We start from the raw sequence: 26,686 nt of genomic DNA on the forward strand, positions 1-26,686 counted from the left end.
GTTGTATAGTAGCCATATTAAATTAATGAAAATAGGGAAATGATATTTTCTTCTTATCCACAGTGGCAGCTAGACTGTCTTGCTTGCTTGCTGAAGTTAATATGCCAGTTTGCAGTAGATCCATCCGATTTGGATTTAGCTTATCATGATGTCTTTGCCTGGTCTGGTATAGCAGAAAGCCATAGGAAAAGAACATGGCCTGGCAAATCGAGAAAGGCTGCTGGTGATCATGCCAAGGGTCTTCATATACCAAGATTAACAGAGGTAAAGTACAAAAGTCATCATGTAGTAATAAATTTTGTCTTCTAAGAGAGCTTGTATATTTTTGTTTTTACAAAATGAATACTCTAATGTCTATGAAATGCTCTCCTACATTACCACAATATGACCTAACAGCAGAAGTAATGCCTTCATTTTAAAGCAGTAGAAATTACGAAGCAGTAATACTTTTCAGTTCATCATCCAAAATGCAGGAGTGAATTAATTTTGTGCCATTTTAATGTTATCTAACTGTAGGATTGAGTTCATTAGTTGGTCTCAGTAATTTTTATACTGAGTGTATCAGGGTCCATTCAGGAAAACAAACCACACTAGGTATTTCAACAGAGTAAATTTAAAATTGAGAACTGGTTTTACACATATGTGTTGGAGGGCTAAAAATGAAAAAGAGAATGTTGAGGTAATGCGGGCAAGTGGCCATTCACCACCCCTAGGGTTTGAGGAATATATGTAAAAGGTTGTGGTTATCAGGAATGAGGCGCTTATAGGAGGGATCCTGTTGAACTGGAGTTTAGGCCTCTGAGGAAGTGGTTCTGTTACTGCTTCTGAAATCATTTGCCTCTTCTGGTTAAAATACTAATGGAACAATGTTAACAGAAAAAGCAGGGGAAATTCCCTGGCGGTCCAGTGGTTACGGCTCCACGCTTTCACTGCCAAGGGCTTGGGTTCAATCCCTGGTCAGGGACTAATATCCCACGAGCCACATGGTGCGGCCAAAACAAACAAAAAAGAAAGAAAGAAAAAGCAAGGAAGTAATCTCTCTAGTATCCCACGTTGGCAAACCTAATAGAAAGCCAGCTGGCAGAGGAGGAATTTAGTTTATAATGTACCAGCCCTAGTGTCACAGAGCGAGTATCAATACATAGTATGGTTGGTTTAGAGCCAAACGAAAATGGCACAATAACCAGTGCATCCAGCAATAAAATTACAGTTCTTTTTGGCTGTGGATTCTATTGTTCATGTGATCAAATATTTGCCCTTCCAGTGTCTCTATTAGTGAACTGGGAACTGGGGAGAGATGAAGATGAGTTTTTACTTAATCTCTTCTTCATTTTGTAACCATTTGAGAACAGCAGCTTACCTCATACCTGCTCAAGAAACACCAGAGTAATTAGTTGTTACTGATAGAGAAATAAAATACACATAATCATATATGGCATTTTTAAATAATTGGCTAGTTTTTTTTTAACAAATTTATGCAAGTACATAATTACTGAAAACAATTTAGAATGTACAAGTGAGGGAATTCTTTGGCAGTCCAGTGGTTAGGACTCTGTGCTTTCATTGCCGAGGGCCCAGGTTCGATCCCTGGTCAGGGAGCTAAGGTCCCGCAAGCTGTGATGTGGCCAAAAAAAAAAAAAGAAAAAAAAAAGAATATACAAGTGAACCTTCCCCAAAGTCATATAGGTCACTACCATTAATAGCTCTATGTGTTAATCTTTTTATGTGCATATTTTTTCTTATGCATATGCCAATGTTACATTTTTATAGTTTAGAAAAAGAGCATACAATATATATTTTTTCATCTGTTTATCATAATATTTACTTAGAGTTTAGAAGGTAAATCTAAGATATTTGGGGGGAAATTTTTGTTACCCTAATTCTGGAGACGAAGTCATCCAATAGTAAGGAAGAACACTAATTATTTTAATAATTTACTATCATGCATTATTTCGTTTGTTCTCCTTTAATAGCCTTTTAGAAGGTTCAGAATCCAAATTGAACTTCCAATTCCAGCCTAAATATAGCTTTTCTTAAAACTCTTCTTATTTTGCCAGGCACAGGTTTAGTTGCTGCTCCCTTCTGTTGCTCATTTGGCACATTGCATATACTTGTGTTACAGTGCTTTCTATGTTTTCTGCTGCACTGGACTAACTTCCCCAGGATGGGAACAGTGCTTTTATAAAATTAGTGCCCAGAATGGGTTCTGACCTGCAGAAGGGATTCAGTAATTCTTTATTAAGTTAGCAAATATTTTTATCTACTATATAGATGAAGAACTAGAACCTAGAAATTCAGTATTTATTAGAGTCATACAGCTTGAAAGTTAGCAAACTAAATGTTGAACCTCAAGGTTTTTAATCTGGAATCCATGCTTGGTATCTATGGTATATTATATTGCTTTTCTATGTTTATTTCAGGGTGGTTGAGGAATGTGCCACTGCTTGACATATTTTTTCTTATTTCAAAACTGAAAAAGGTTACTTCACCTACCGCCCAAAAAAACCACTGACGTGTGTAATACATAATATTTTTCTCACTCTGTTGGGTGACATGCAGATAATCTGTGGATCAAATAAAAAGGATTTGCCTGTGTATTTCTAAATTTTTAATATTTTCTTTTTAAAGTTGCTATTCTGAGGTTTCTTTATAAAAATCTGGTTTTCTAATATTTAATATTTTTACAGTATTTTCCAATAACCATTTTTAGAATATTCCTTATCCTTTTATAAATAAAAATCAAAGTAATTTGGAGTCTGGTTTAAAACGCAGTTTTGTGTTTTAGTATATTTATAGATTTTTTTTTTAATGTTTTTATTTTAAAGGTATTTCTTGTTCTTGTCCAAGGAACCAGTTTGATTCAGCGACTTATGTCTGTTGCTTATACGTATGATAATCTGGCTCCTAGGTATGAAGTTTTTACATAATTTATGATTGTATGTATTTAGAGTAAGAATACAGTGTTTTAAAATTTTAATTTGAAAAAAATTTGAAACCTAACAGAAAAATTGTTAGGGTGTTTTAGTGAACTCTCATATCATTCATGTAGATTTGCATATTGTTATCAACATTTTGCCAGTTTTTATCGAATGATCATGAGCACGCATTTTCTGTGGGTGTCCCCAAGCACACGTTTATTTACATATCCTGAATCTTGTAAGAGTTCAGACATTATGATCACTTACTGATAAATAGTTTGATGTGTATCTCCCAAGTCCAAGGACAATTTCCTAACAACTATAGTAAGATACTCAAATTTAGAAAATTTAACATTGATATAATATTATCTAACATATAGTCCATACTCAGATTGTCACATTAATATTTTTATAGCAATTTTTTTCCTCGTCCAGGATCACGTACTGCGTTTGGTAGTCATATTTCTTCCATTTCCTTTAATTGGGGATACTTTCTTAGCCTTTCTTTCATGATACAGACATTTCTGAGTATCACAAGCCAATTCTTTTATAAAGCCTTTTAATTTAGGTTTTCCTGATTGTTCCTCACAATCAGATTCAGACTATACATTTTAGCAGGAATACTCCATAAGTAACGTATCTTTCCCAGTATATCCTGGTGATACCAGTTTGTCCTATTATTAGCGATATTAATTTTGATCAGTTAATCTGGTTTCCTCCAGGTTTCTCTACAATGAAGTTTCTGATTTTTCTAATTAAAAGTAACCTATGGGAAGATAATTTGCAACCGTTTAAATTTCCTGCTTCTCATAAAACTTACTCATTTACTTTTAGCATTCAGTGATGATTTTTGCCTGAATTAAATATTAGTATAATGTTTGCAAACTAATGATTTTCTAGCTCTTACCATTCATTTTATGTTTATTAGTTGACATTCTGTGGTGATGAAGAGCTTTCTCTTCCTTTTATTTAGTTAGTATCAATTTGGATGTTTTTCATTCAATATAATTCATTACTATTACTATTCACTTTGCTCAAATTATACCTTAGTTGGCATCTTCAAGTTTGTTCATGTGTCCTTTGGCTATGTCCCCATTATTTGGGTGGAGGGGAGGAGTACTTTTTTTTCCCCCCTGTCATTTTAAGATCTTCCGGGCTTTCAGTTTCCCTGCCTTAGTTGTGGAATCAGCATTTCTTTAAGAAGCCCTAGTTCCTTTTGGTGGGGAACCTGCAAAATATAGTATCATTGCTCCTAGTGTTTCCTTGCTTCTAGGCCCTCAATAGATAAAGCTGGAAATATGTGTATTAGAATATAGTTTAAACGTGTAATATGATTTCATTTATTTGGGCTACATTGGAGACTTTTTTTTTAATGTTCAAAATTTTAATAATGTATAAATGATAATTGCTGATACATGATGACCTGACTGTGTATGCCTCAAATAATCACATAAATTATGTTAAAGTGTGTAGAATTAATTTCCAGGTCCTGTATTCTGTAGGTGTTTATGTTGGGCTGAAGTTTGCCATTGTTAAATGATTTACAAAGCTAATACAAACACATTTCAAAGTGCTTAACGTTATTTATGGCTAATAGTTACCTGTTTTTAGATGCTTTTAAAAGTCACCTTCATAAGCAATGGTTGCATATAAGTAGCATGATTATTTTAAGATTATTTCTTGTTTAATGCATCTTTCTTTAGTGTCTGTCTCAGTTGAATTCACATTCATAACTCGATCAGTATCTGCTTTACCCCACTGGACATATAGTTCTATACGAACTATATCTGATTTTGCTCACCATTATATTATCAGTGCCAGTCACCTTACCTCATTATTTATAAAACTTATGAATGGATAATGTGGGGAAACAAAGAAAGTGCTATAACATGACCTTGGTTTGTATGATAAAATACATTTTATACGCCAAGTACCAGTGGCTCTCCAGTTAAATAATTCTTAACTCTTCCTCCTTGTCCTCTAACACAGCAGTCCCCAACCTTTTTGGCACCAGGGACCGTTTTCATGGAAGACAATTTTTCTACAGACCGGTGTGCGGTGGGTGGGGGGGTGTTCAGGCGGTAATGTGAGCAGTGGGGAGCCCCACATGAAGCTTTGCTCGCTCTCTGCTCACCTGCTGTGCGGCCCGGTTCCTAACAGGCTGCGGACTGGTATGGGTCTGCGGACCGGGGGTTGGGGACCCCTGTTCTAACACACATTCTATATACTTCACTATCCCACACGCCACAATATATTGATTAACAAGGCAGTTCAGTGACTGCTTTTGTCTTCTTTTGTTTCTTTAGAATTAAGAAATGTTCACTTGACTCTTAACCTCACACAACGAAAAATACGCGAGTTTGATACCAGCTGCTGCTGTTCAAGCTGGTTCACTGTGACAGTTCTTATTTCTATTCTACCAGTTCCATTCTTAAAGATCTCATTACAGTCTTTGTAATGTGAGGGCCCCCTACCCCCCACCCCCAATCTTTGTGTTTTTTTGACTCCTGTTCCTACACCATTGTCTTTTCATAAGCCTCCACCTTCAGTTTATATGGTGCTGGGAGGTTTGTATCAATTAAGATAGCTAAAATGAACTTTTTGCCTGTTACCAAAATCTTCTAATGCTACATATTTGAAAGGTAGATTGGGGGGTTGCTCTTGGTAAAGTTAAATATATTAAACCAATATGATAAAAGTTAAACATGAAATATGGCCAAACACTAGATTTATAAGTTTTAACTTTTTAGTACCTTTTACTTTAAATCAATAATACGGATGAGTCTCGCTCTTTCAGATTTTAATAGGTGTTTTGTTAATTATAACAATGTAGGTATCTAGAGATCAGTGCTTTTTTTTTTTAAACAGTTTATTTGTAAGGTGAATACTAAATCCCTATATGCTGATTTTATTAAAATGAAAATTTTTAATGTTTAGTTTTCTTTAAATTGAGGTAATGCATTTTCCATTGAAGTTACTAAAAGTATCAAGGGGAAAAAATAGAGGTGAAGTAATATAGAATTAATTTAGTTATTTTTCTCTACTTTTCAATAATTTGCTTTTAACCATTCCTGATGAAAGTTGACATTAACAATACAAAAGGAAGGGCATTTTATGTCATTGTATGGTTTTTTTGTTTTTTTTTTGTGAGTCGTATCTTTCTATTAGAGTAGAATATAATGTCGTTATAGACGCTATAACATTTAGAGCCAGAAAGAATATTTCATATGCCACGGATTAAGATTAAACTCACATTTCTAATAGTATGTGCTGACTGTTTTACTCAGCTAGCTCCTAGAATATATTTATGTCCTAACTTTTTTTATATTCATCTTATCTCCCCTGATAGGCTATAAACTCCAGGAGGCCAAGGACTACTGCATAAGGGTGTTTTTTTTTTTTTAGGAGTCTGAAGTTTAGACTCTAAACCATTATAACCTTTCTCTTTGTAAGCCACATCACTTTAGTAACCAAATCTTTAAGCACTTTTTGAGAGTTCACTTAAGTCAATATGGGATTCACTCACATTTTGTTTATTAAATTGAAACACTCATTTAATGTTTGTTATAATAAGATTTTGCCAGTGATTCTTTAAATTAAAAATGAAGACCATAGGAAAATAAATCAGCAGCTTTCATAAAATCTAATCTTTTGGCGGGCAGGGAAAGTTAAAGGATATGTATTAAGAAATTGAGTTATTTTTAGTTCATTGCTGAATTTAATTACTGGTGGTGGTGTGTTTTTACTTTGCAGAGTTTTGAAAGCTCAGTCTGATCACAGGTCTAGACATGAAGGTAAGGGTTCCACAAAGTTAATTTTTAATAAAGATTTGGATGACTGGTTACATCTATATATAATATCTTTAATAATGAACATTTTGTTTTCATTATGCACAAGCCTTTATAGTAATTTTTTTTCCCAATTTTTCTGTAGTTTCACATTATTCAATGTGGCTCTTGGTGAGTTGGGCTCATTGCTGTTCTTTAGTGAAATCTAGCCTTGCTGACAGTGATCATTTACAAGATTGGCTAAAGAAATTGACTCTCCTTATTCCTGAGGTAAGCTAAAGATTGAAGATTAGTACTACTCTTCATATTTTTTCTTATTATTATTGTCGATGATAAAAAGCGCTAATGGAAACAAATGAACATGATTCCATAAATATATCCTGTTGCCTGGAAGGTACTTAATAATCCTTTAAGATCTAGAGTGTTTTGAACTATGTACACTTAAGTGTGAACATTAAATATTCTGTAGCATTCATATTTGTCTTTTTCTGCAATATTTGTTAACAGAGTGATTCTTTTGTTTTGGGTTTTTTTAATTGTTTTTTTCCCTGAAGGTTGAGAAGGATTTCAGCATTTATTTTTTGTAATTTACGTTTTAGAGAAGTTTCTTTTACTTTTTCTATTTGAGTGTATCCTTAGATGCAAGAGAGACATATATTTCCTTTTGATTTCAGTGTTGACACTGAAGTCAATATAATTTTCACCAATCGTATCTTGATGTTACTCACACCATATTCCTAAGTGAAATAGTATAAACACACTCTTACTAATACACTTAGCCACGATATTCATATCTTTTTTTTTTTTTTTTTAAAGCTGCCTTTATTTTTATTTATATATTCATTTTTGGCTGTGTTGGGTCTTCATTTCTGTGCGAGGGCTTCCTCTAGTTGTGGCAGGCGGGGGCCACTCTTCATCGCAGTGCGTGGGCCTCTCACTATCACAGCCTCTCTTGTTGCGGAGCACAGGCTCCAGACGCGCAGGCTCAGTAGCTGTGGCTCACGGGCCTAGTTGCTCCACGGCATGTGGGATCTTCCCAGACCAGGGCCCGAAACCGTGTCCCCCGCATTGGCAGGCAGACTCTCAACCACTGCGCCACCAGGGAAGCCCTCATATCTTTTTTAGAGAACATTTTCTAATATTATTAACTATGTATTGAATGCATATGTGTTCTTGTTCTGGCTCTGTTCCAGGTAACTATTGTGACACTTGGACAAGATTCTAAAATCTGTAAAATGTTCTGGGTTAAGTACTTTCCAAGTTGCTTTCTAGTTCTGAAAATACTGGGTTGGCCAAAAAGTTTGTTCAGGTTTTTCCATAACATCTTACAGAAAAACCCAGATGAACTTTTTGGCCAACCCAATATTTTTCCTGTTACTTAATCATGTAAATAAATTATTATGAATATCCTCTTCTCAATCCTTTTTGTATTTGTCTGTTCTTGTATTTACTTGGTTTGTTTTTATGACCATATTGGGAATTTCTGAAATGTTTTTACATATTACCATATACTTTGGGGTACTTCATTTGATCATGTATTATTTAGATGCATGAGTATGTGATCAGGACATTGCGTTTTAAAACATGTTACTAAAGAAGCCATCTAACATGTTATTTCTGCCAACATATTAACCTTAAGATTAACTTTTTAATACTAACTCAGACTATCTTTGGAACTTTTCCATTTAGACTGCAGTCCGTCATGAATCTTGCAATGGTCTTTATAAGTTATCTCTGTCAGGGCTGGATGGAGGAGACTCAATCAATCGCTCTTTTCTGCTACTGGCTGCCTCAACATTGCTGAAATTTCTTCCAGATGCTCAAGCACTCAAACCTATTAGGGTAAGATTTTACTGTGTTCAGGAGCAATTTCTATTTCTGCTGTTTCATTTGCCCCAGGTTTATCGTTGTATTATCCTTGCAAGTAATTTTGAGTACCTGTTTACTATCTGTAGTTTTCACCAGGGGGATGGTCGTTATATGTAATAGTTCCTAAAGTGGCAGCATTGTGACATATTGTGTCCATGTTACACCTAGGGATAGATCCTGTGTCCTTGGGTTCAGCTCTGTGGGATCTCTCGTGGATATTGTTTTGGAAATAACATTTGTCCTTACTAGGTTCTGAGCCTTGTGTTAATAAGTTGAATGATAGAAACATCATAAATGTAGCTTTCTTCTTATTCATTCACAGTTGTTTTATTTTTATCTTTATGATACTCAGAATTTTCAATTTTCTTCCTTGTTCCCATATATACACTAACACTAGCCATATAAAAGCCTTCTACCCCATAATAAATATAGGGCCCATTAATAAGTAAATTTTACTAATCCCAGAAATATAATGCATTGTAGGATTTACGTTTTTCTTCTCCATATTTACCGTCTGTCATTGACTATGTAGGAAATGTAATGTGTTCTTTATTTTTCAACTTTCAAAACTATAATAGACCATTATATGTGGGTAGATTTATATATACTCATTTTCTGTAGGTTTCTTTTGTTTCCACATTTTCATTGAACTTTTAGTTGGCACTACATTATTTAGTATTATACATTATTCATATCTTTTCCAAGTAGGTTATAAGGAATTTCAGAGTACTGTTTTTTTTTAAAGTTCTCTTATTATTCACTTACATACATAGTTGTTCTAATTTTACAGACACTAGGAGTATTCTCTCCATTTTTGGGGGTTAAATTTTGAAAACTGTTTAGTTTGTAGGGATTTAATTTTTTTTATAAAGCTTGTAGTTTTTAAAATGTATTATAATTTTAAGTTATTTTCCCATTTTAAACTATTTTCACAAAGTTTAAATTTTTTTTTAATAGATAGATGATTATGAAGAAGAACCAATGTTAAAACCTGGATGTAAAGAATATTTTTGGTTGTTGTGCAAATTAGTTGACAACATACATATAAAGGATGCTAGTCAGGTATGTTCAGAAAGTTATACATTAACTTGTTAATAGAGATGAATTATGCACTTGTATGTTCATGAATTTATAGGTCGTTATTATTAAGGACATTTTTATCAATCTGTAATGAGTTGAAAATGTCATAATTTTTCTACTGTATTCTTACCTTTTTGTTCTGCTCTAATTTCTTTCTTCTTTTTACTCTGACCTTAGTTGAAATGTCTTCATTTGGTACTTATAAGTAGTTTCCTGTGTCTTGTAAGATTTGTGGATATAAAATCTTATTTGGAATGTGAAATTTAGACTTTAAATATACAGCTTTCTATAGTAGCAAGTGGATTCCGAGAATGTAAAATAAAGTTGCAATTCAAATAGAAATTACTTTAAGCTAAAGAAACACTATCAGTTTGCTGATCTACTAATTTTCTTATATGAGACTAAAATGATACTTCTATCCAAAGAAATACTTAAAACAAGTTTATTTCAAAGACAAACTTGCCGCATAAAAACTTTTATTTTTTCTTTTTATAAATTTAGTAAGCTAAAATACATCTAATTGATCTCAGAAAAATGAGAAATGCTTGAAAAAGATACATTTAAATATTTAGGAAACCTTTTCTGTCAATTTTTTTTTTCAGGTATTTCCATCAAAGTCCAGTATATACACTTTGTATTTTAAGAATCCTATCGTGTTTGAATGTCCTACTTTTAAGGAACAGTTTACATCTGAATTCTGATTCTAGTTTTCATTTAAGAAATAATTATAAAAATTAAAATTGAGCATGTTTTAATTTTTTCTTCCAGTTTTATTGAGTTATAATTGGCATACAGCACTGTGTAAGTTTAAGGTATATAGCATAATGACTTGACTTACACATATCATGAAATGATTACCACAATAAGTATAGTGAATATCATCTCATATTGATATAAAATTAAAGAAATGGAAAAAAAATATTTTTTCCTCGTGATGAGCAGTTTACTCTCTCAACAACTTTTTTTAATTAATTAATTAAGTTATTTATTTATTTTTTGGCTGTGTTGGGTCTTCGTTGCTGCGCATGAGCTTTCTCTGGTTGTGGCGAGCTGGGGCTACTCTTTGTTGTGGTGCACGTGCTTCTCATTTTGGTGGCTTCTCTTGTTGCGGAGCACAGGCTCTAGGCTCCCGGGCTTCAGTAGTTGTGGCTTGCAGGCTCTAGAGTGCAGGCTCAGTGGTTGTGGCGCACAGGCTTAGTTGCTCCACAGCATGTGAGATCTTCCCGGACCAAGGCTCGAACCCATGTCCCCTGCATTGATAGGCGGATTCTTAACCACTGTGCCACCAGGGAAGTCCTCAATAACATATATATATATATATATAAATATATATATATATAAAACATATAGCAGTGTTAATAATATTTATCATGTTGTGCATTACATCCTTAGTACTTACGTATCTTATATCTTTTGACTACCAATACCAGTCCTCCCTCCCCGCCATGAACATGTCTTAATGTATTTGACTTTATCCATAAAAATGTCCATCTGTTCCAGATAGACATTGATTTTTTTTTTAAACCTATGGTTGCCTATTTAAAGTATGAATCTAATATTCTTGCTTGCTAGTCAAAGTAATTTTCCTACTTAGTGACCTGAATTTCTTTGAGAATCCTCTTTTTTTTTTTTTTTTTTTTGGCCACACCATGTGGCTTGTGGGAAGTTAGTTCCCCCACCAGGTATTGAGCCTGCACCCTTGGCGGTGGAAGCATGGAATCCTAACCACCACTGGACCGCCAGGGAATACCCTGGAATCCTCTTAAATTAAGTTCTATTTTATGAAATCTGTTTTAATTTTGTTGCTCAGTTATAATGAGAATTAAAGCTCTCCAAAATGAACTGTGCATTTAAGTTTATTTCTAAAAGTGGTATTAGAAATGAAACTTGGTGAATTGTATGGTATGTTAATTACATCTCAGTCAAATTGTTAAAGAAGAAGTAAGTCAAACCTAGTGTCTTCTCGTTAAATTACTGTGACTCTCATAATTTATCACCAATATTTCATTGATTCTTTTTTGAAGGACTATCAGTGATGTGTTTATAAGTATAATTTTATTGACATCATGTATAAGTAAAGAGTAGTTATATTATTTATAATTTAATTGGCATGTTAATGAATTCGGAGAACCAAATTCTTGTTACTTAAAAGGAAAGGATTTTTTGTTTTAATAATATCTGAAATAGTGAACATAAAAATCTGTGTTTGAATTTTGTATTTTCTCTTTGTATTAAGACAACACTCCTCGACCTGGATGCTTTGGCACGACATTTAGCTGACTGTATTCGAAGGTAAAATTTGATGTGAAATTGACAGTTATATTGTTGATGAAAGATAAAGAACGTAATTTTATTAACTGTCTTGTTTTGCTTGTATTCTTTTTTGTAGCAGGGAGATCCTTGATCATCAAGATGGGAATATAGAAGATGATGGGCTTACAGGACTCCTAAGGCTTGCAACAAGTGTTATTAAACACAAACCGCCCTTTAAATTTTCAAGGGAAGGACAGGTTGGTAGTAAGACATCCAAGTATTTATATGAAGTAAGATTGAACTTTTTTTTATATTGTTTCCTTGTATGTGGATATGTTAAATTTCCTTAAACATGCAAACATGAAGTTTACCAGAACTTTATTACTGGCAGGAACAGTGAACTTTGAATAAGCTGAATCCTAGAAATATGAATCTTAGCCTTGTTTCTAGAATGCAGAACAAGTTTTAATTACTATGACTGTGTATAGAGAGGCAGTCACTGCTTAATTGTAGATTTTTATAGAATTGAATATTTTGAATTAGTAACTTAACACAGTAGAATTAATAAGTAGTCATTTTAGAGTACTTGTTGGTTTCATTTCTTAAAGGCCCATTTGCTATAAAATCTATAATTGACTATTTGATAACACCTAATAACTCTATACCAACAAATGTCTAATTTCTCTTTAGATTACGTTATTTACTGTCATTGGCACTTTTGTCATTGCCTTCATTAAGGGACGTTAGTTATGGTTTGGAGGATTGTTTTCTTGAGGTTACTGATTGTGTTAGGAAACACAGGAATAACCAAAAGAATGAAGATTGTCCCTATGAGCATAGGCTCAGGGATTCTTAAGATAAACTTAAGGTGACAGTCTTATCTGTCTTAAATCTGTGCTACTACCCTTATTTCACAAAGCCCTGTTTTGTGGGTTTTCTCCTGGATCTTTTAAAATTTTTCTGTTACACTCACTGGGAATAACTTGATTTATTTATAGTCTTGCTGGTTGAAGTCTTACATACATTATATAAACCAATATGTAACTTTTATTCCAAAATATAAATGTATACTGATACTTTTTAAATTGGGGTTGTGTTAAATTTATGGATTGATGTAGAAAAATTGAAATTATATTAAATTGCCTATACAAGAACAGGATTTGTCTTCTTATTTATAGAAGACCAGTGTTGTGTTTTCCAATTTAATGTTTTCATTTAGAATTTGAATTTTAGGAATTTTTTAAATAAGGTTATTCCTAGGGATTTTCTTTGTTAGGTATCATAAATGAACTCTTTTCTTCTGTTTTGTTTTCTGATGAGTTGTTTATGTGGAGTAAGGATTTTTGTATGTGAATTTGTTGCAGGCCACCTTAAGTTCACTTACTGTTTGTAGAATTTTTTTTCTCAGTTATCTTTGTGTTTATCTTCAGTATTGTCTTTGATTTTTCATTTGTTTTTATTTTATTGTCTTCAAGTAATTTTTTTACTCCTTCATTTTTAAGTCTTAACTCTCTCTGTTCTTTCACCTAATTTTGTCTAGAACCTCCAGAACAGTGTTAAATAATAGTTGTTTTTATTGTTTATTGTTTACTAATAGTTGTTTATTGAGAAGGTTTTAATGTTTGTGTAGTCAAAACTTTAGTTTCCCATTGTGTTTTTGGTGAGATCAGAAACCTTTAGAAGCTTTTTTGCAGGAGAGGTATGTGGTCTGAATTAACATATTCAAAGCTTTACTCATGTTCTAGGGGGAGATCTAGACTACAGGTAGAGAACTAGGAGGGCAAGTGTGAGGGTTAGGGGTCCAGTTAAGAAGTTTTGCAGAGGGATGATGATGAAAAGTGGTTGGACTTAGGATATTTATTGAAGATAGAGTTCACAAGGCTTAAATTTTGAGAAGATTGTGAGGTGGGAGAGAGAGAAACTAATCAAGAATGACTTCTCAATTTTAAGCCTGAGAAACTAAGTGAATGATAATGCCATTTACTAAGAAAGGGAAAATTTAGGATAGATAAGATTGGGGGTATGGGGTATCAGAATCAGTAGTTCTATTTTGGACATGTTAAATTTGAAATGTCAATTTGATATCCAAGTGCAGGTGCTTAAGGCAGTTGGTATTGGTGTATTATTAAGAAGTTGTCCTTATCGCCAGGATACTAAAAATACCTGTTCTACTGTAATGATTTTACTTTATTATTTATTAATTTTTAAAAATTTCATCTAGAATTTATCGAGGAGTAACTGTTTTCCGTAAAGAGACTTATAGTAAATATTTTAGGCTTGCCAGGCCACATATGGTCTCCCTCACCACCACCATCACCACCGCTACTGCTGCTGCTGCTTCCTCTCCTTCCTCTCCTCTCCTGCCTCCCTGCTTCCTCTTTCCTCTTCTTCCTCCCTTCTACTCCCTCCTCTCTTCTTCTAATTCCCCTTTAAGAGTATAAACCCCACTCTTACCTCTACTACCTTGTATAGTACCTAGCAAATACATGTTGAACAAATGGATGATTAAGACTCAGTCGTGATTCTTAAGAACTGACAATCTAATGGTTCATTTGTTCAGCAGGTAATTATTGAGAAGTCTGCCTTATGCAAAATTTGTATGTACCTTCACAAATAATATCATGACTGCTCATGATATTTGTAATTCATGGTAAAAAATAAGAGCCATTAAAGGGATACGATCAGAGGTATGGAAGATCAGATAGTATTGACAGGATTAGGAAAGGCTTTGAGGAAGATAAAGCTTTTGTAACTAGGATAAAGTCCTTAAGTAGAAAAGTAAGGGAAACATTTAAGTCACAGAAAAGAGTATGAATGAAAAATCAGTCCTAGGAAACCACTGAGTATGTGCAGGATATTGAATGATTAGTTCAATTTGGCTTGAGCTTGGGGAAATACAGAGGAGGTAATTTGGGGAAACTAGGTGGCCATCTGTTGTGGTCACAGGAGGTTATTTTTATATGTACAGTAAAATAAAAGCATTACTTTTATAATTTAAAAGGGGGGCCTTTCAAGTTTTTGATCAGTCAAATAATGTCAGAAATATGCTTTAACAGAATAAATCTGGTAATAGATTGAGAGGCAGCATACTTTTTCAAACTCTTTTGAAGTGGTCTTCAAACATTTATTGCTCACATATTCTTTAAAGAATTTTGGAAAACCTAGGTGTCCTGTCACAGATTTTTTAATTTTAAGAAATTTCTAGATTTTTTTCAAGTTTAACTATTTTTTTAAATTGAAGTTGATGTACAATATATGTTACAGGTGAACATCATAGTGATTCACAATTTTTAAAAGTTATACTCCATTTAGAAAAGAAGAGAAAAGAAAAAAAAATTAAAATTTATTTGTTTTGGTTGAGAACAATGAGTCCAAAAAGATCTTTAAAATATAGTACTTACAGAAAAAAATAAATACATAAAAGTTATACTCCATTTATAGTCATTATAAAATATTGGCTACATTCCCTGCATTGTACAGTTTATCCTAGCTTTAAGTATTTTTAAAGGATATTATTTCCAGAGTATTGTTGAAATTGATAAAAATAGTTATTTCCTATGACTACATGATGTTGTCTTAAATTTCTTCTGTATTTAATTATCATTACATGTATTTGGACATGGGCAATCAAAGCAATGTAAATAGACTTTGAATTTTGCCAAGTAAGTATGAAACATTAAAAATGAAATTTTATTGAAAATTATGCATTAACAAGAAGGGTATGTGGCTTTTAAAATTAATTCATATAGTTGTAGATGGAGATTCCTTATTAAGCTAGAATGACCATGTATTCATTCTCTTCCTACTTTATATTTCTATAGATAGAAGTTGTGAGAAACCTTGTTTCACATTGTTTTACAGTGAGAAACCACAGTGAGGAACCGTGCTTACATACTGTTTACAGTAGGAATGTTCTGTTTTAACAGTGTTATTTAACTCTTTGAATTTCTTCTGAATTACATGTCAAAGATCACACTCTATCATCAGAAATTATTTTTAATATTCTCTCAGGTATCAGTTTGAGGTTCTTCTTTCTATGAAGTATACTAAAATGACTGTACCATTATTTATCAAATGGATATGTTAATATATATGTTACTCTTTCACTTAAGGACACCTGCTTTCCTGGGAAACTCAGAGTGAGGAAAATAAAAATATTGTTCATTTCAGCATGCTTTTACCAACCCTAATGTTTCAATAAAATATTTTTATCACAGGCTTTAAATATATTTTGTCAAAACTTTGGAGCTGTGATTATTTAGCTCATTCAGTTTCTAGATCTAAACTGATTAGCAAAGATAGTTCATTGTTAAACTAGTTATTTGCTAATTCTGTTTCTGTTTGAGTGAGTGACTTTATTTTCCAGTTCATGTAAATATGTTACTCTGTGTCTCCAAGACAGTCATCTCACCTCTGAATTATAGAATAGACAAGACATAATCTTACTGTCAGTCTGTCAGCTATATAAAATAAGCCTCTATTCACCTTCAGTATTTCTTAGCCAAACGTACCTTTCTTTGCCAAGTCAGGAACTATGCACTGTACTTTCTTTGACAGTAGTGAGATGGAGGAGGTGAGGTCATTAATGGGAAAATATTCTGAATTGTCCTTCATTTGGTAACCTGTATCAGAGGTTCCCTACACCACTCCCAGATTCAGTGATTCACTAGAAGGACTCAAAGGACTCAGCATGTAATTGTATTCATGACAAAGCTTTATTACAGCAAAATAATAGAAAATGAAATAAGCAAAAGAAAAAGCATGGGGCCAAGTGTGGTGGAAATGAGGTACGCCCTTCTGAGAGTCCCCTCCCAGTGGAGTTGCATAGGACATGCTTAATTCCCCCAGCAATGAGTGTGACAACATGTTTGAGGTGTTGTCTACCAGGGATGCTCTCTTCAGCCTAGGAGTCCAGGGGTTTTATCAGGGGGTGGGTCATGTAGGCACATAGTACCTGCATAACTGACCACAGTTAATGAAATTCCAGACTCCCAGATAGAAAGCAGGTATTCTGCATAAACGAAATACAGATTGGTACAGTGAGCCACTTTTATCACTTATGGAAAGTTTTATAACAGAGGAGGGAACTGTTGACCATTCAGGTGTTCAGGTGACAGCCAGGAGCCAACTTTACAATGCAGCCTTTCTAAGGATAGCAGGGTCTTGGTCTTAACAATATTACCTCTTTTCTATACAGTACCCCAGGAGGTTTTATACCCCAGAACAATGTACTGTTGTAGTACTTGCTAGTACTTGCGATTGAGATGGGTGAGGGAGATAACTTTCTTTGGAATAGTAACAAAGGACCAATTAAAGAACAAGTGGGAAAGGTGGCCCTTTCTCAGGCAGATTAAATTTAGGGAAAAGCATATCTAGAATGGTAAAGCCTTGCATCTCAGTTTGAACTTCACTGGTATTGAAGTTAAAAGCTTGGTGTTTTAAATCCTTAGTATAGCACCTGCCAAATGTGACTCCAGGTGAGATGCTTAACCTTTTTTGTTTGTTTGTTGTTTTGAGACCTTTGCATAGTATCTGGCACTTCTAAGTGCTCATTATGGGTAAGTTGCTGCTTTGGCTGCTACTGCTATTTTAATTATTAGAGTGTAGTAAGGAGAGACTTAAGTAAATGCAGAGGCATTCAAGATAGGGAGTAATGAGTCCTGAGAGAACACGTTTGGTCACTGAATGGAGTGGAAAATAATAGCATTGTAGATGCGACTCTAAGAATGAGCTATAAGGTATCAAGAGGGAGAGAAGAGTGAAGGTGAAGCTCCTCCCCCCATTCCATTTCGCTAAGAGAAATGAACATTGGGAATACTTTCAGATGATGATATATGATGCTCCTTTAAGTTTTTAAAGTCTTTTAATAAATTGTAGATTGTCATATAGTCCATTTTACTCTATGTAACTTATTAATTTTATTTGGAATATAGTTAATTTCCAAGTTTAGATAATATACTTGGTCTTTCTTTTTTTTTGCAGGAATTTTTAAGAGATATCTTCAATCTCCTGTTTTTGTTGCCTAGTCTAAAAGATAGACAACAGCCAAAGTGCAAATCACATTCTTCGAGAGCTGCTGCTTATGATTTGTTAGTGGAGATGGTAAAGGGATCCGTCGAAAACTACAGACTAATACATAACTGGGTTATGGCGCAACACATGCAGTGTGAGCATTCTTCTTTTCCTTTAACCTTTCTAAATGTGGTTTGTAGAAATGAGATTTTGGAGGGCATGATTTAAAGAAAGAATTCACCATTCATACATTTTAACATTATAAACTGTTGTTGCTAGGACATACTGAAGTTAAAAAGTAAACATTAGTTTTTGGGGAAAAAACAGTTGTGATGGACTTTTTAGAGATATGTGAAATACTTTGGCACTTTTGAGTTAAATAATTTAGTGCCAAGTAAAGACAAGTTTTGGCAGTCCTTTGAATATTTACGAATGAGTTAGTTTTACTATGTGTTCTTACCAATTTTAAAAATTACCATATGTTTTATGTATATATATGAACTAAATAAGTAATAGATGTAGTGGCTGTTAATGAAAGCAGAACATATTATGTTTAATAGTTTGTTTGGGGGGGCATCCTTTCCTCCCTCTTTTTTCAGCAGCTCATGCACCTTATAAATGGGACTACTGGCCTCATGAAGATGTCCGTGCTGAGTGTAGATTTGTTGGCCTGACTAACCTTGGAGCTACTTGTTACTTGGCTTCTACTATTCAGCAACTTTACATGATACCCGAGGCAAGACAGGCTGTCTTCACTGCTAAGGTACAGTTTTCCTTACTTTAAAAATTAAAACTATAAGGACTTCCCTGGTGGTGCAGTGGTTAAGAATCTGCCTGCCAATGCAGGGGACACAGGTTCGATCCCTAGTCCAGGAAGATCCCACATGCCGTGGAGCAACTAAGCCTGTGTGCCGCAACTTCTGAGCGTGCGCTCTGGAGCCCGTGAGCCACAACTACTGAGCCCACATGCCACAACTACTGAAGCCCAAGTGCTCTAGGGCCTGCGTGCTGCAACTACTGAGCCCACGTGCTGCAGCTACTAAAGCCTGCGTGCCTAGAGCCCGTGCTCCGCAACAAGAAAAGCCACCGCACTGAGAAGCCTGCGCACTGCAACGAAGAGTAGTCCCCACTCGCTGCAACTAGAGAAAGCACACATGCAGCAATGAAGACCCAACACAGCCCCCCAAAAAAAAAAAATTAAAACTATAAAACAAAATTTTTAAACTTTGTTGATGAATATTGGTTCAATTTAGTAAAATATTGTTTGAGAAAATAATTTGAGTTAAAATTGACAAACTTTGGGCTTCCCTGGTGGCGCAGTGGTTAAGAATCCACCTGCCATTGCAAGGGACACGGGTTCGAACCCTGGTCCAGGAAGATCCCACATGCCGCAGAGCAACTAAGCCCTTGCACCACAAATACTGAGCCTGTGCTCTAGAGCCCGTGTGCCACAACTACTGAAGCTCACACGCCTAGAGCCCATGCTCCGCCACAAGAGAAGTCACCGCAATCAGAAGCCCGCGGACCAAAACAAAGAGTAGCTCCCACTCGCTGCAACTAGAGAAAGCCCACGCACAGCAGCAAAGACCCAATGCAGCCAAAAATAAATTAAATTAAATTAAATTAAAAAATTTTTTGGACAAAATTTGATATTACTAGCTAACTTATGTATATTTTCATTATTTTTACATTTCAATTGATTACTCCAAACACTAGTATAATTTCTTTCTTTATCAAAGGAAAACACAGTTGTAGAATATACACACTCAGTGTATCAAATGAACATGATATTTTCAGTAAAAATAAATGCAAATTTTAATTATGTAGAAAATAAGCAAAGCCTAAAGCAAAGTAGGAAATTAGTACCAGAATCACTGAACTTATTTATCCTAAAGTAAATTTGATTGTGGCCTAGTATATTTGAGTAGGCTCTGCTTATGTTTTGTTAACTTGTGCATTGTAGTTTTCATTTTTCGTTTACCATGGGCTATTTTTTAGTTTGCCTTCTGCACTGCTTTTACAATTTTTTGGCAGCCTTTTTTTTTTTTTTAAATAAATTTATTTTATTTATTTATTTTTGGCTGCATTGGGTCTTCGTTGCTGCATGCGGGCTTTCTCTAGTTGCAGTGAGCCGGGGCTACTCTTTGCTACGATGCGTGGGCTTCTCATCGCAGTGGCTTCTCTTGTTGCAGAGCACAGGCTGTAGGCGCGCGGGCTTCAGTAGTTGTGGCTCGCGGACTCTAGAGCACAGGCTCAGTAGTTGTGGCACACAGGCTTAGTTGCTCGGCAGCATATGGGATCTTCCCAGACCAGGGCTCGAACCCGTGTCCCCTGCATTGGCAGGCAGATTCTTAACCACTGTGCCACCAGGGAAGCCCTGGCAGACTTTCTTTATGCTTGCACTTGGGTTTTTATTTTCTTCCATCATGTCATCTGGATGTCCTTGCATTTTTTCCCCCTTACAAAGTATTGCAATTCTTTATTTATCTTCAGTGAATCCTTACTATGTTTATGCTTCAGGGTCTCTAAAGCATACTCAATATACTCAAGTGGGTTTGTTTTTTGGCTTTAGTTAAATTGATGTTTTTAAGTTTATCATCTAACTGACTATTAGAAATAGTTGAATAATTGATTTCATTTAGCATGTGGAAATTTTTGTGACTAAATTTGGTTGCCCCCATCTGTATAATTTTATAGAACCACTTACCAAAGAAGCATGTATTCAGTGATTTTCTTTTTTAGGTGGTGACTTGACCACAATTTGTAGTTTCTCTTCCTTATATTTAATGATCATCTTTTAGCCATTAGCACTGTCAGGAATTAGTGTGTAGCAACAGAAAAAACAATCAGATGTGCTAACTGTGAATGAGTCTCAGAAATGGTATTTTTGGTTAAAAACTAAATTTAGACTTGTCTCTACATAAGGAATTCTTACAGAATAGAATTATTTTCTTTTCTGATTTTTCACAGAGAGATTAAAGAAAACTGCATGTATTTTACTTGTGGTAGAATATACACAATGTAAAATTTATCCTATTAACCATGTATAAGTATACAGTTCTGCGGTATTAAGTATACTCAGATTGCAACCATCACCACCATCAATCTCCAGAATTTTTTCACCTCCCCCAGGTGAAACTGTACCCATTAGATACTTTACTCCCCATTCACCCATACCCCTTGCAGCCATTATTCTACTTCCTGTCTCTATGAATTTGACTACTCTAGGCACCTCATATAAGTGGAATCATACAATATTAGCCCCTTTGTGACTGGCTTATTTCACTTAGCATAATGTCTTCAGGATTCATCCACTTCTTCAAAATTATGACAGACGTAATTTGTAATGAGGATATTAACTATTTCATTGGTTATTTTAAAATTTTAATGAGATAGAGTATATCTAACAAGTGCCTGGCATGAATGTGAGACTCTCCTGTAAGGCTGGTGTTCAGGACCAAGTCTCTTGTGAATGAGTCTAGCCAGAATCCTGAATCTCAATTAATGTCCTTGAATATTTAGAGGACTTTCAAAGATCCTTGGCCAGTAGTACCCTGCAGTGTTAAGGATCTGCTGCTCTAGAAAAAAATAAAGATACGACTAGATGAGGGTGAGATGTCATTTGTTAATATATTCTTTAATGTGTGGATTTATTTGTGGAAAAGGTGTTTTCTGTTCTTGGAAAATCGCCAACTTGTAAATGCTTCTGTTCAGCATTGAACCAAAAAGTGCTGATCTGGAAAGCAGTTTTAAGATCTCTTTATTCAGTTTCCTTACATAATAGTGATGGCCATATTTGTATAATGAACAAAATACTCCAATTTTTAAAATGCTAAAATTGTTAACGAAAAAATACTGTGTTTTTCCTACATATGGCTAAAAGAATGAAAACAGTGTTAAGCACATTGTAATACTTTCTTTTCTAGAATGTCTAATTTACCATCATCAGTATGTCTTAATGGAAAGTTTTTTCTTAATTTACAGTATTCTGAAGATATGAAGCACAAGACCACTCTCCTGGAGCTTCAAAAAATGTTTACATATTTAATGGTATGTTTGAGAATTGGGTATGGAAAACTAATTAGATATACCCGTTGACCAAAGGTGAAAACGTTAATTGGAGTTCATTTGTATTGGCCTGTCCTGACCATATACTCTTATTTTGCAAATTGACTTTGTCAGTTGCTGATGTTCTTTGTCATAGTGAATTTTAACTGTCATATTTCAGTCATCTACATTTTGTTAATTTATCCTTTGAAGAATTTCTTGTATCTGATCCATTTTTCATCGGACGGTCACACCTCCCCCCTTAGTCTTAGGGTTTTCCAACTGATTTTTCTCTGTCCTTCTTAATTTCCACCCCCAAAAGTATAAAAGTAATTAATCTTTAAAAAATAGCAAATCTTAATATATTACTCCCCTAGTTAAAACTCTTCAGTGGTTCTTTATTATGAAAAGAATAGTATTCAGGTTCAGTCAGGATGGCACACATCCCCTGTGATTCTGCCCCTTCCCTTCAACCTCCTTTCTTATCCCTGCCCACATCCAGCCTCACCCTGTAGTAACTGTAAGCCTTTTGAAGCCCATCACGCTTTTGCTTCATCGCTTGTGCAGTTATTTATGCTGTTCCTACTGCCTGTGGCACTCTTCCAATAGTACTCTTCTCCATTTTCTTCCATTTCTCATCCTTCAGGAATCAACTTGGTTTTCTTGAGAAAGTCTGTCCTCTAAGAGACCAAAAATTCCACAGAGTATCTCCATGTCACCATAATTCTGTTGTACCAGCACTTGTATTAAAAGTTACTTGTCTCACCCATTAGAATTTGGAGGACAAAGATCTTACCATATTTATTCCCATGTATTTCAGCTTGTGAGACTTAATAAATGAGATTTTTAACAAAATAAAAAGATTTGTTAGTTATCCCTTGAGTCCACTTATCATCTCCTTTTAACAGAGTTGGAACATGCTGTTTGAACTGGCAAAGCACTTTTACTGCTATTTTAAACTACTCCTAAACCAAGGTTCAGTTGATAGGAGAACTTATGCACCCTGCAAAGGCTTTGTATTTTATGCTTCACAATACAAACCTCCATCCTTTGAATCCCAAATTTCTTCCTAGAAATTCCTAGACTTAAGAAATAAAAATTTCTTAACTTACGGTCATTTAAGCATCTTCTGGCACCAAGACTATTAAACTGAAAATGCCATGAGAATCAAACAGAAATGAAATAGAGGAGAGCATTTTCATACTTTCTTTGTAGATTTACTACCTGTTTCTTTGTTGTTCATTCAATAACCTTGTGATAATTTTTATTTTTATTTGAGATCTAGATTTATTTGATTGTTTTATAATCCTCCTCCTCACTGCCCGCCTCCCCCCCCCCCCACCCCACGCCCACCTTTTCTTTCACAGGAGAGTGAATGCAAAGCATATAATCCTAGACCCTTTTGTAAAACATACACCATGGATAAGCAGCCTCTGAACACTGGGGAGCAGAAAGATATGACAGAGTTTTTTACTGATCTGATTACTAAAATTGAAGAAATGTCTCCAGAACTGGTTAGTACCAGAACACTCAAGTTTCTTTGAAATTTTTACAGATTTGCTCAATTTTGGATTACTGACTTTCGTTTGTATTTTTTTAAAGAAAAATACTGTCAAAAGTTTGTTTGGAGGTGTAATTACAAACAATGTTGTATCCTTGGTAAGTATTCTCCCTGTTCTGTGCTTTTTGGAAATCTTAATGTATATTTTAGCTTATTATGATAATTTACCAATTTTTGGCTATTGATTGACTAGGATTGTGAACATGTTAGTCAGACTGCTGAAGAGTTTTACACCGTGAGGTGCCAGGTGGCTGATATGAAGAACATTTATGTGAGTAATGTTGTATATATTTTTAAAATTGTTTTCTGCTTTTAACTATTTGTGTATATCAGGCTTATGTTTGTTACCTTGAGAGAAAATTAACTTTCATGTTTTCACCTATATTCTTCTTGTGGTGCTACTCAAATAAGAATTAAAGGTAGATCACAAAGCTGATTTTTCCCAATCAAAATTTAAATACTTGAGTCTTTTAAAAATGTAGTAAGATTCAGAGCACCTTGTCAATATTTTTACTAAATTTAAACGTTTGCTTTTTTTTTTTAATTTTTTTTTTAATTTATTTATTTTCGGCTGTGTTGGGTCTTCGTTTCTGTGCGAGGGCTTTCTCTAGTTGTGGCAAGCGGGGGCCACTCTTCATCGCGGTGCGCAGGCCTCTCACTATCGTGGCCTCTCTTGTCGCGGAGCACAGGCTCCAAATGCGCAGGCTCAATAGTTGTGGCTCACGGGCCCAGTTGCTCCGTGGCATGTGGGATCTTCCCAGACCAGGGCTCGAACCCGTGTCCCTTGCATTAGCAGGCAGACTCTCAACCACTGTGCCACCAGGGAAGCCCTAAGCATTTGCTTTTTAAAAAAATGTTTTCCTGTGTGCATTCTGCCCAAATTGTAATTAATGCTTTTTGTATTTTTGCATGCTGTAAACAATAATGTGAAACTCTTAAGTGTGGTTTTATACACAGGAATCTCTTGATGAAGTTACTATTAAAGATACTTTAGAAGGTGACAACATGTATACTTGTTCTCATTGTGGGAAGAAAGTACGAGCTGAAAAAAGGTATGCTTTTTGAAACGTAATTTTTGTCATTTTGATAAATCATCAAATGGAAGTAAAACACAAACTTAGGATAAATTAATGTTAAACTTTTATGAAAATTATGTGATTAAGGTTATGGTCAGCTGCTTGGAACTCATTCTTATGCAGCAATTTTTCATTCAGTTATGCAAGTAAACTTTCAAGCACTCTTAAATCTTTTCAGATTTTTTTTTCCTTTTTATTAATCAGATACTTACCAAGGTCTATATGATTGCTTAGCTCTGTGCCGTGCACTCAGTGGGGCATGATAAAGAGTCTACTCATGAACTGAAGACCTCTGAATCTCTAAAGTGAGAGATTTTTTTTCTTAAGAGCCAGCCATAAGATGGTTGGTTTAGGACAGAGTAGTTGGTTGGGTAAAGATGTTTCAGTCCTACCGATGAACATTGAAATTAGATTGAAAGAGCATCTTAGGTAGTTCGTTACTAGGAACAAAGGCAGAGAAGTAGTAATAACCTTGTAAGTACAAGAAGTCTGGGATTCTGCCAGCCTGCCTTAAGTAGAGGATCTGCATTTACTAGTAATAGAAAATAAGATTGGTAATATACAGTGACATCAAATGATTAACATCTAGATTTGAGGATTATCTGCGTAGGTGATTGATTGAAGCCATCAGAACATCTGTCTGAGAAAGAACTTAACCGTTGGCAAAGAACTCAGACCTAAGCCATCCTAAAAGTACAGAAGAAAAAGTGACAGAATCAAAGCCAGGAAAGAAAAAGAATCAGGACAGGATGGTAACCCAGAAAATGGGGAAGAAATTTTCAAGAAGAAGTTATTCATTCAATTGTCGTAGTCCACAGAGATGAGGAAGAAATAACAGCTGAGTAAAATCATTGGATTTTTCAAAAAGGTGGTTTAGTGATGTGTTTTTGCCAAGTTGTAGCAATAGAAGCAGGGTCATCAGAGTACATGGCATGAAGTATATAGATCATTCATTTTAGCAGTTTGGCAATAAGTAACAGAAAGGAATGTGGAATCTAGAAAGAGCTTTGGGATCAAACAGGAGTTTTCTACATGAAATAGATCTGAGCATGTTTGAAGGCAGAGAATGAAAAGCCTTCTCTTAAAATTGCTTAATAGAAGATTTTTCCAGATAAATATGCATTTGAAAACAATGATACTCTTTTTCTCAATCTCCAGAAGTCACGTTGGTTGCAAGAGAGAAAAGTTGTAGATGGATGTACTCAAAAGAAAGCATAGCTAGCTGTGCAGGCAGTTACAAGTAGAAGACAAACTCATCTGACTAGAATTAGGTTAGGCTAAAAGTTAAGGACTTAAACAGACTTAAAAGTTTGTTACTGTGGAGTAATATAATGAGGAGTCAGAAAAGATCATTGAGAGGCTATGTTCTTTGGAGAATCTTTTTAGTTGGAATAAATAAACTTATTGAATAAATTTGTCATTCTTGATAACCTTTTACTTATGGAAGCATTACTTTATTTTGGCTAATATGATTCTACTGTTTTTTTGAAATACTGTCACGTCTCTCCCAGGCAAAGTATTATTCAGTCCTTTTGTACTCTTATCATACTTTTAGTTGTCTATAATAACATAGTAAGTGTTCAACAGAAATGGGCCAAGGATCATACTCTGTTCTGTCTTTGAACTCTGGTTTTCTCAGTGTATTCATTCTTTCCTGAATAATTTTATCTACCACCATAACATAATCTCTGCTGACATGCTAATGATTCCCAAATCATTTTACCTAATTCAGACGGCTTTGCTTTGCTCTCCCAACTGTCTTACCTTGTATGTCTGGTTAGATTCAGGTCGTCTCTTCAGATCTGTTTATATCTTAATGCATGGTTTCACTGCCCTCCACAAGTCCTTTAGTGATTCTTAGCTGTCAGGATAAAGTTCATACTCTAACATTACACACAAGGCCCTTCATATCTTGACTCCTTTATACTTTGTAACCTCATCATTTACCAGTCTCCCAAATAAACAATAATGATGAATTTTTAGACTTCTTATTCCATCTGCTTGTGACATCCTTCCCCTACCTTCCTCGTCTCCCTAAATTTCCTATTTAAAAGAGAAACTAAGCCCTTGGTTTAAACAGAT

The 26,686-nt window shown here is 34.7% G+C and overlaps 1 protein-coding gene across 8 annotated transcripts in view; it reads left to right on the forward strand.

Moving 5' to 3' along the window:
* USP34 (ubiquitin specific peptidase 34) overlaps positions 1 to 26,686 on the forward strand; it is a 241,650-nt gene that overhangs the window by 163,490 nt on the left and 51,474 nt on the right. For all 8 annotated transcript variants that reach the window (XM_057557944.1, XM_057557950.1, XM_057557951.1 and 5 more), the window contains 15 exons: positions 64 to 264; positions 2,826 to 2,908; positions 6,672 to 6,712; positions 6,852 to 6,976; positions 8,396 to 8,548; positions 9,533 to 9,637; positions 11,892 to 11,947; positions 12,045 to 12,165; positions 17,891 to 18,074; positions 18,523 to 18,683; positions 21,905 to 21,970; positions 23,335 to 23,481; positions 23,570 to 23,626; positions 23,722 to 23,799; positions 24,486 to 24,580. In XM_057557944.1, the coding sequence (XP_057413927.1) occupies positions 64 to 264; positions 2,826 to 2,908; positions 6,672 to 6,712; positions 6,852 to 6,976; positions 8,396 to 8,548; positions 9,533 to 9,637; positions 11,892 to 11,947; positions 12,045 to 12,165; positions 17,891 to 18,074; positions 18,523 to 18,683; positions 21,905 to 21,970; positions 23,335 to 23,481; positions 23,570 to 23,626; positions 23,722 to 23,799; positions 24,486 to 24,580 (1,673 nt within the window). The remainder of the gene's footprint in view (positions 1 to 63; positions 265 to 2,825; positions 2,909 to 6,671; positions 6,713 to 6,851; positions 6,977 to 8,395; positions 8,549 to 9,532; positions 9,638 to 11,891; positions 11,948 to 12,044; positions 12,166 to 17,890; positions 18,075 to 18,522; positions 18,684 to 21,904; positions 21,971 to 23,334; positions 23,482 to 23,569; positions 23,627 to 23,721; positions 23,800 to 24,485; positions 24,581 to 26,686) is intronic.

Source organism: Balaenoptera acutorostrata, chromosome 12 (genome assembly GCF_949987535.1).
Source record: "Balaenoptera acutorostrata chromosome 12, mBalAcu1.1, whole genome shotgun sequence".
Classification (NCBI taxonomy): Eukaryota; Metazoa; Chordata; class Mammalia; order Artiodactyla; family Balaenopteridae; genus Balaenoptera; species Balaenoptera acutorostrata.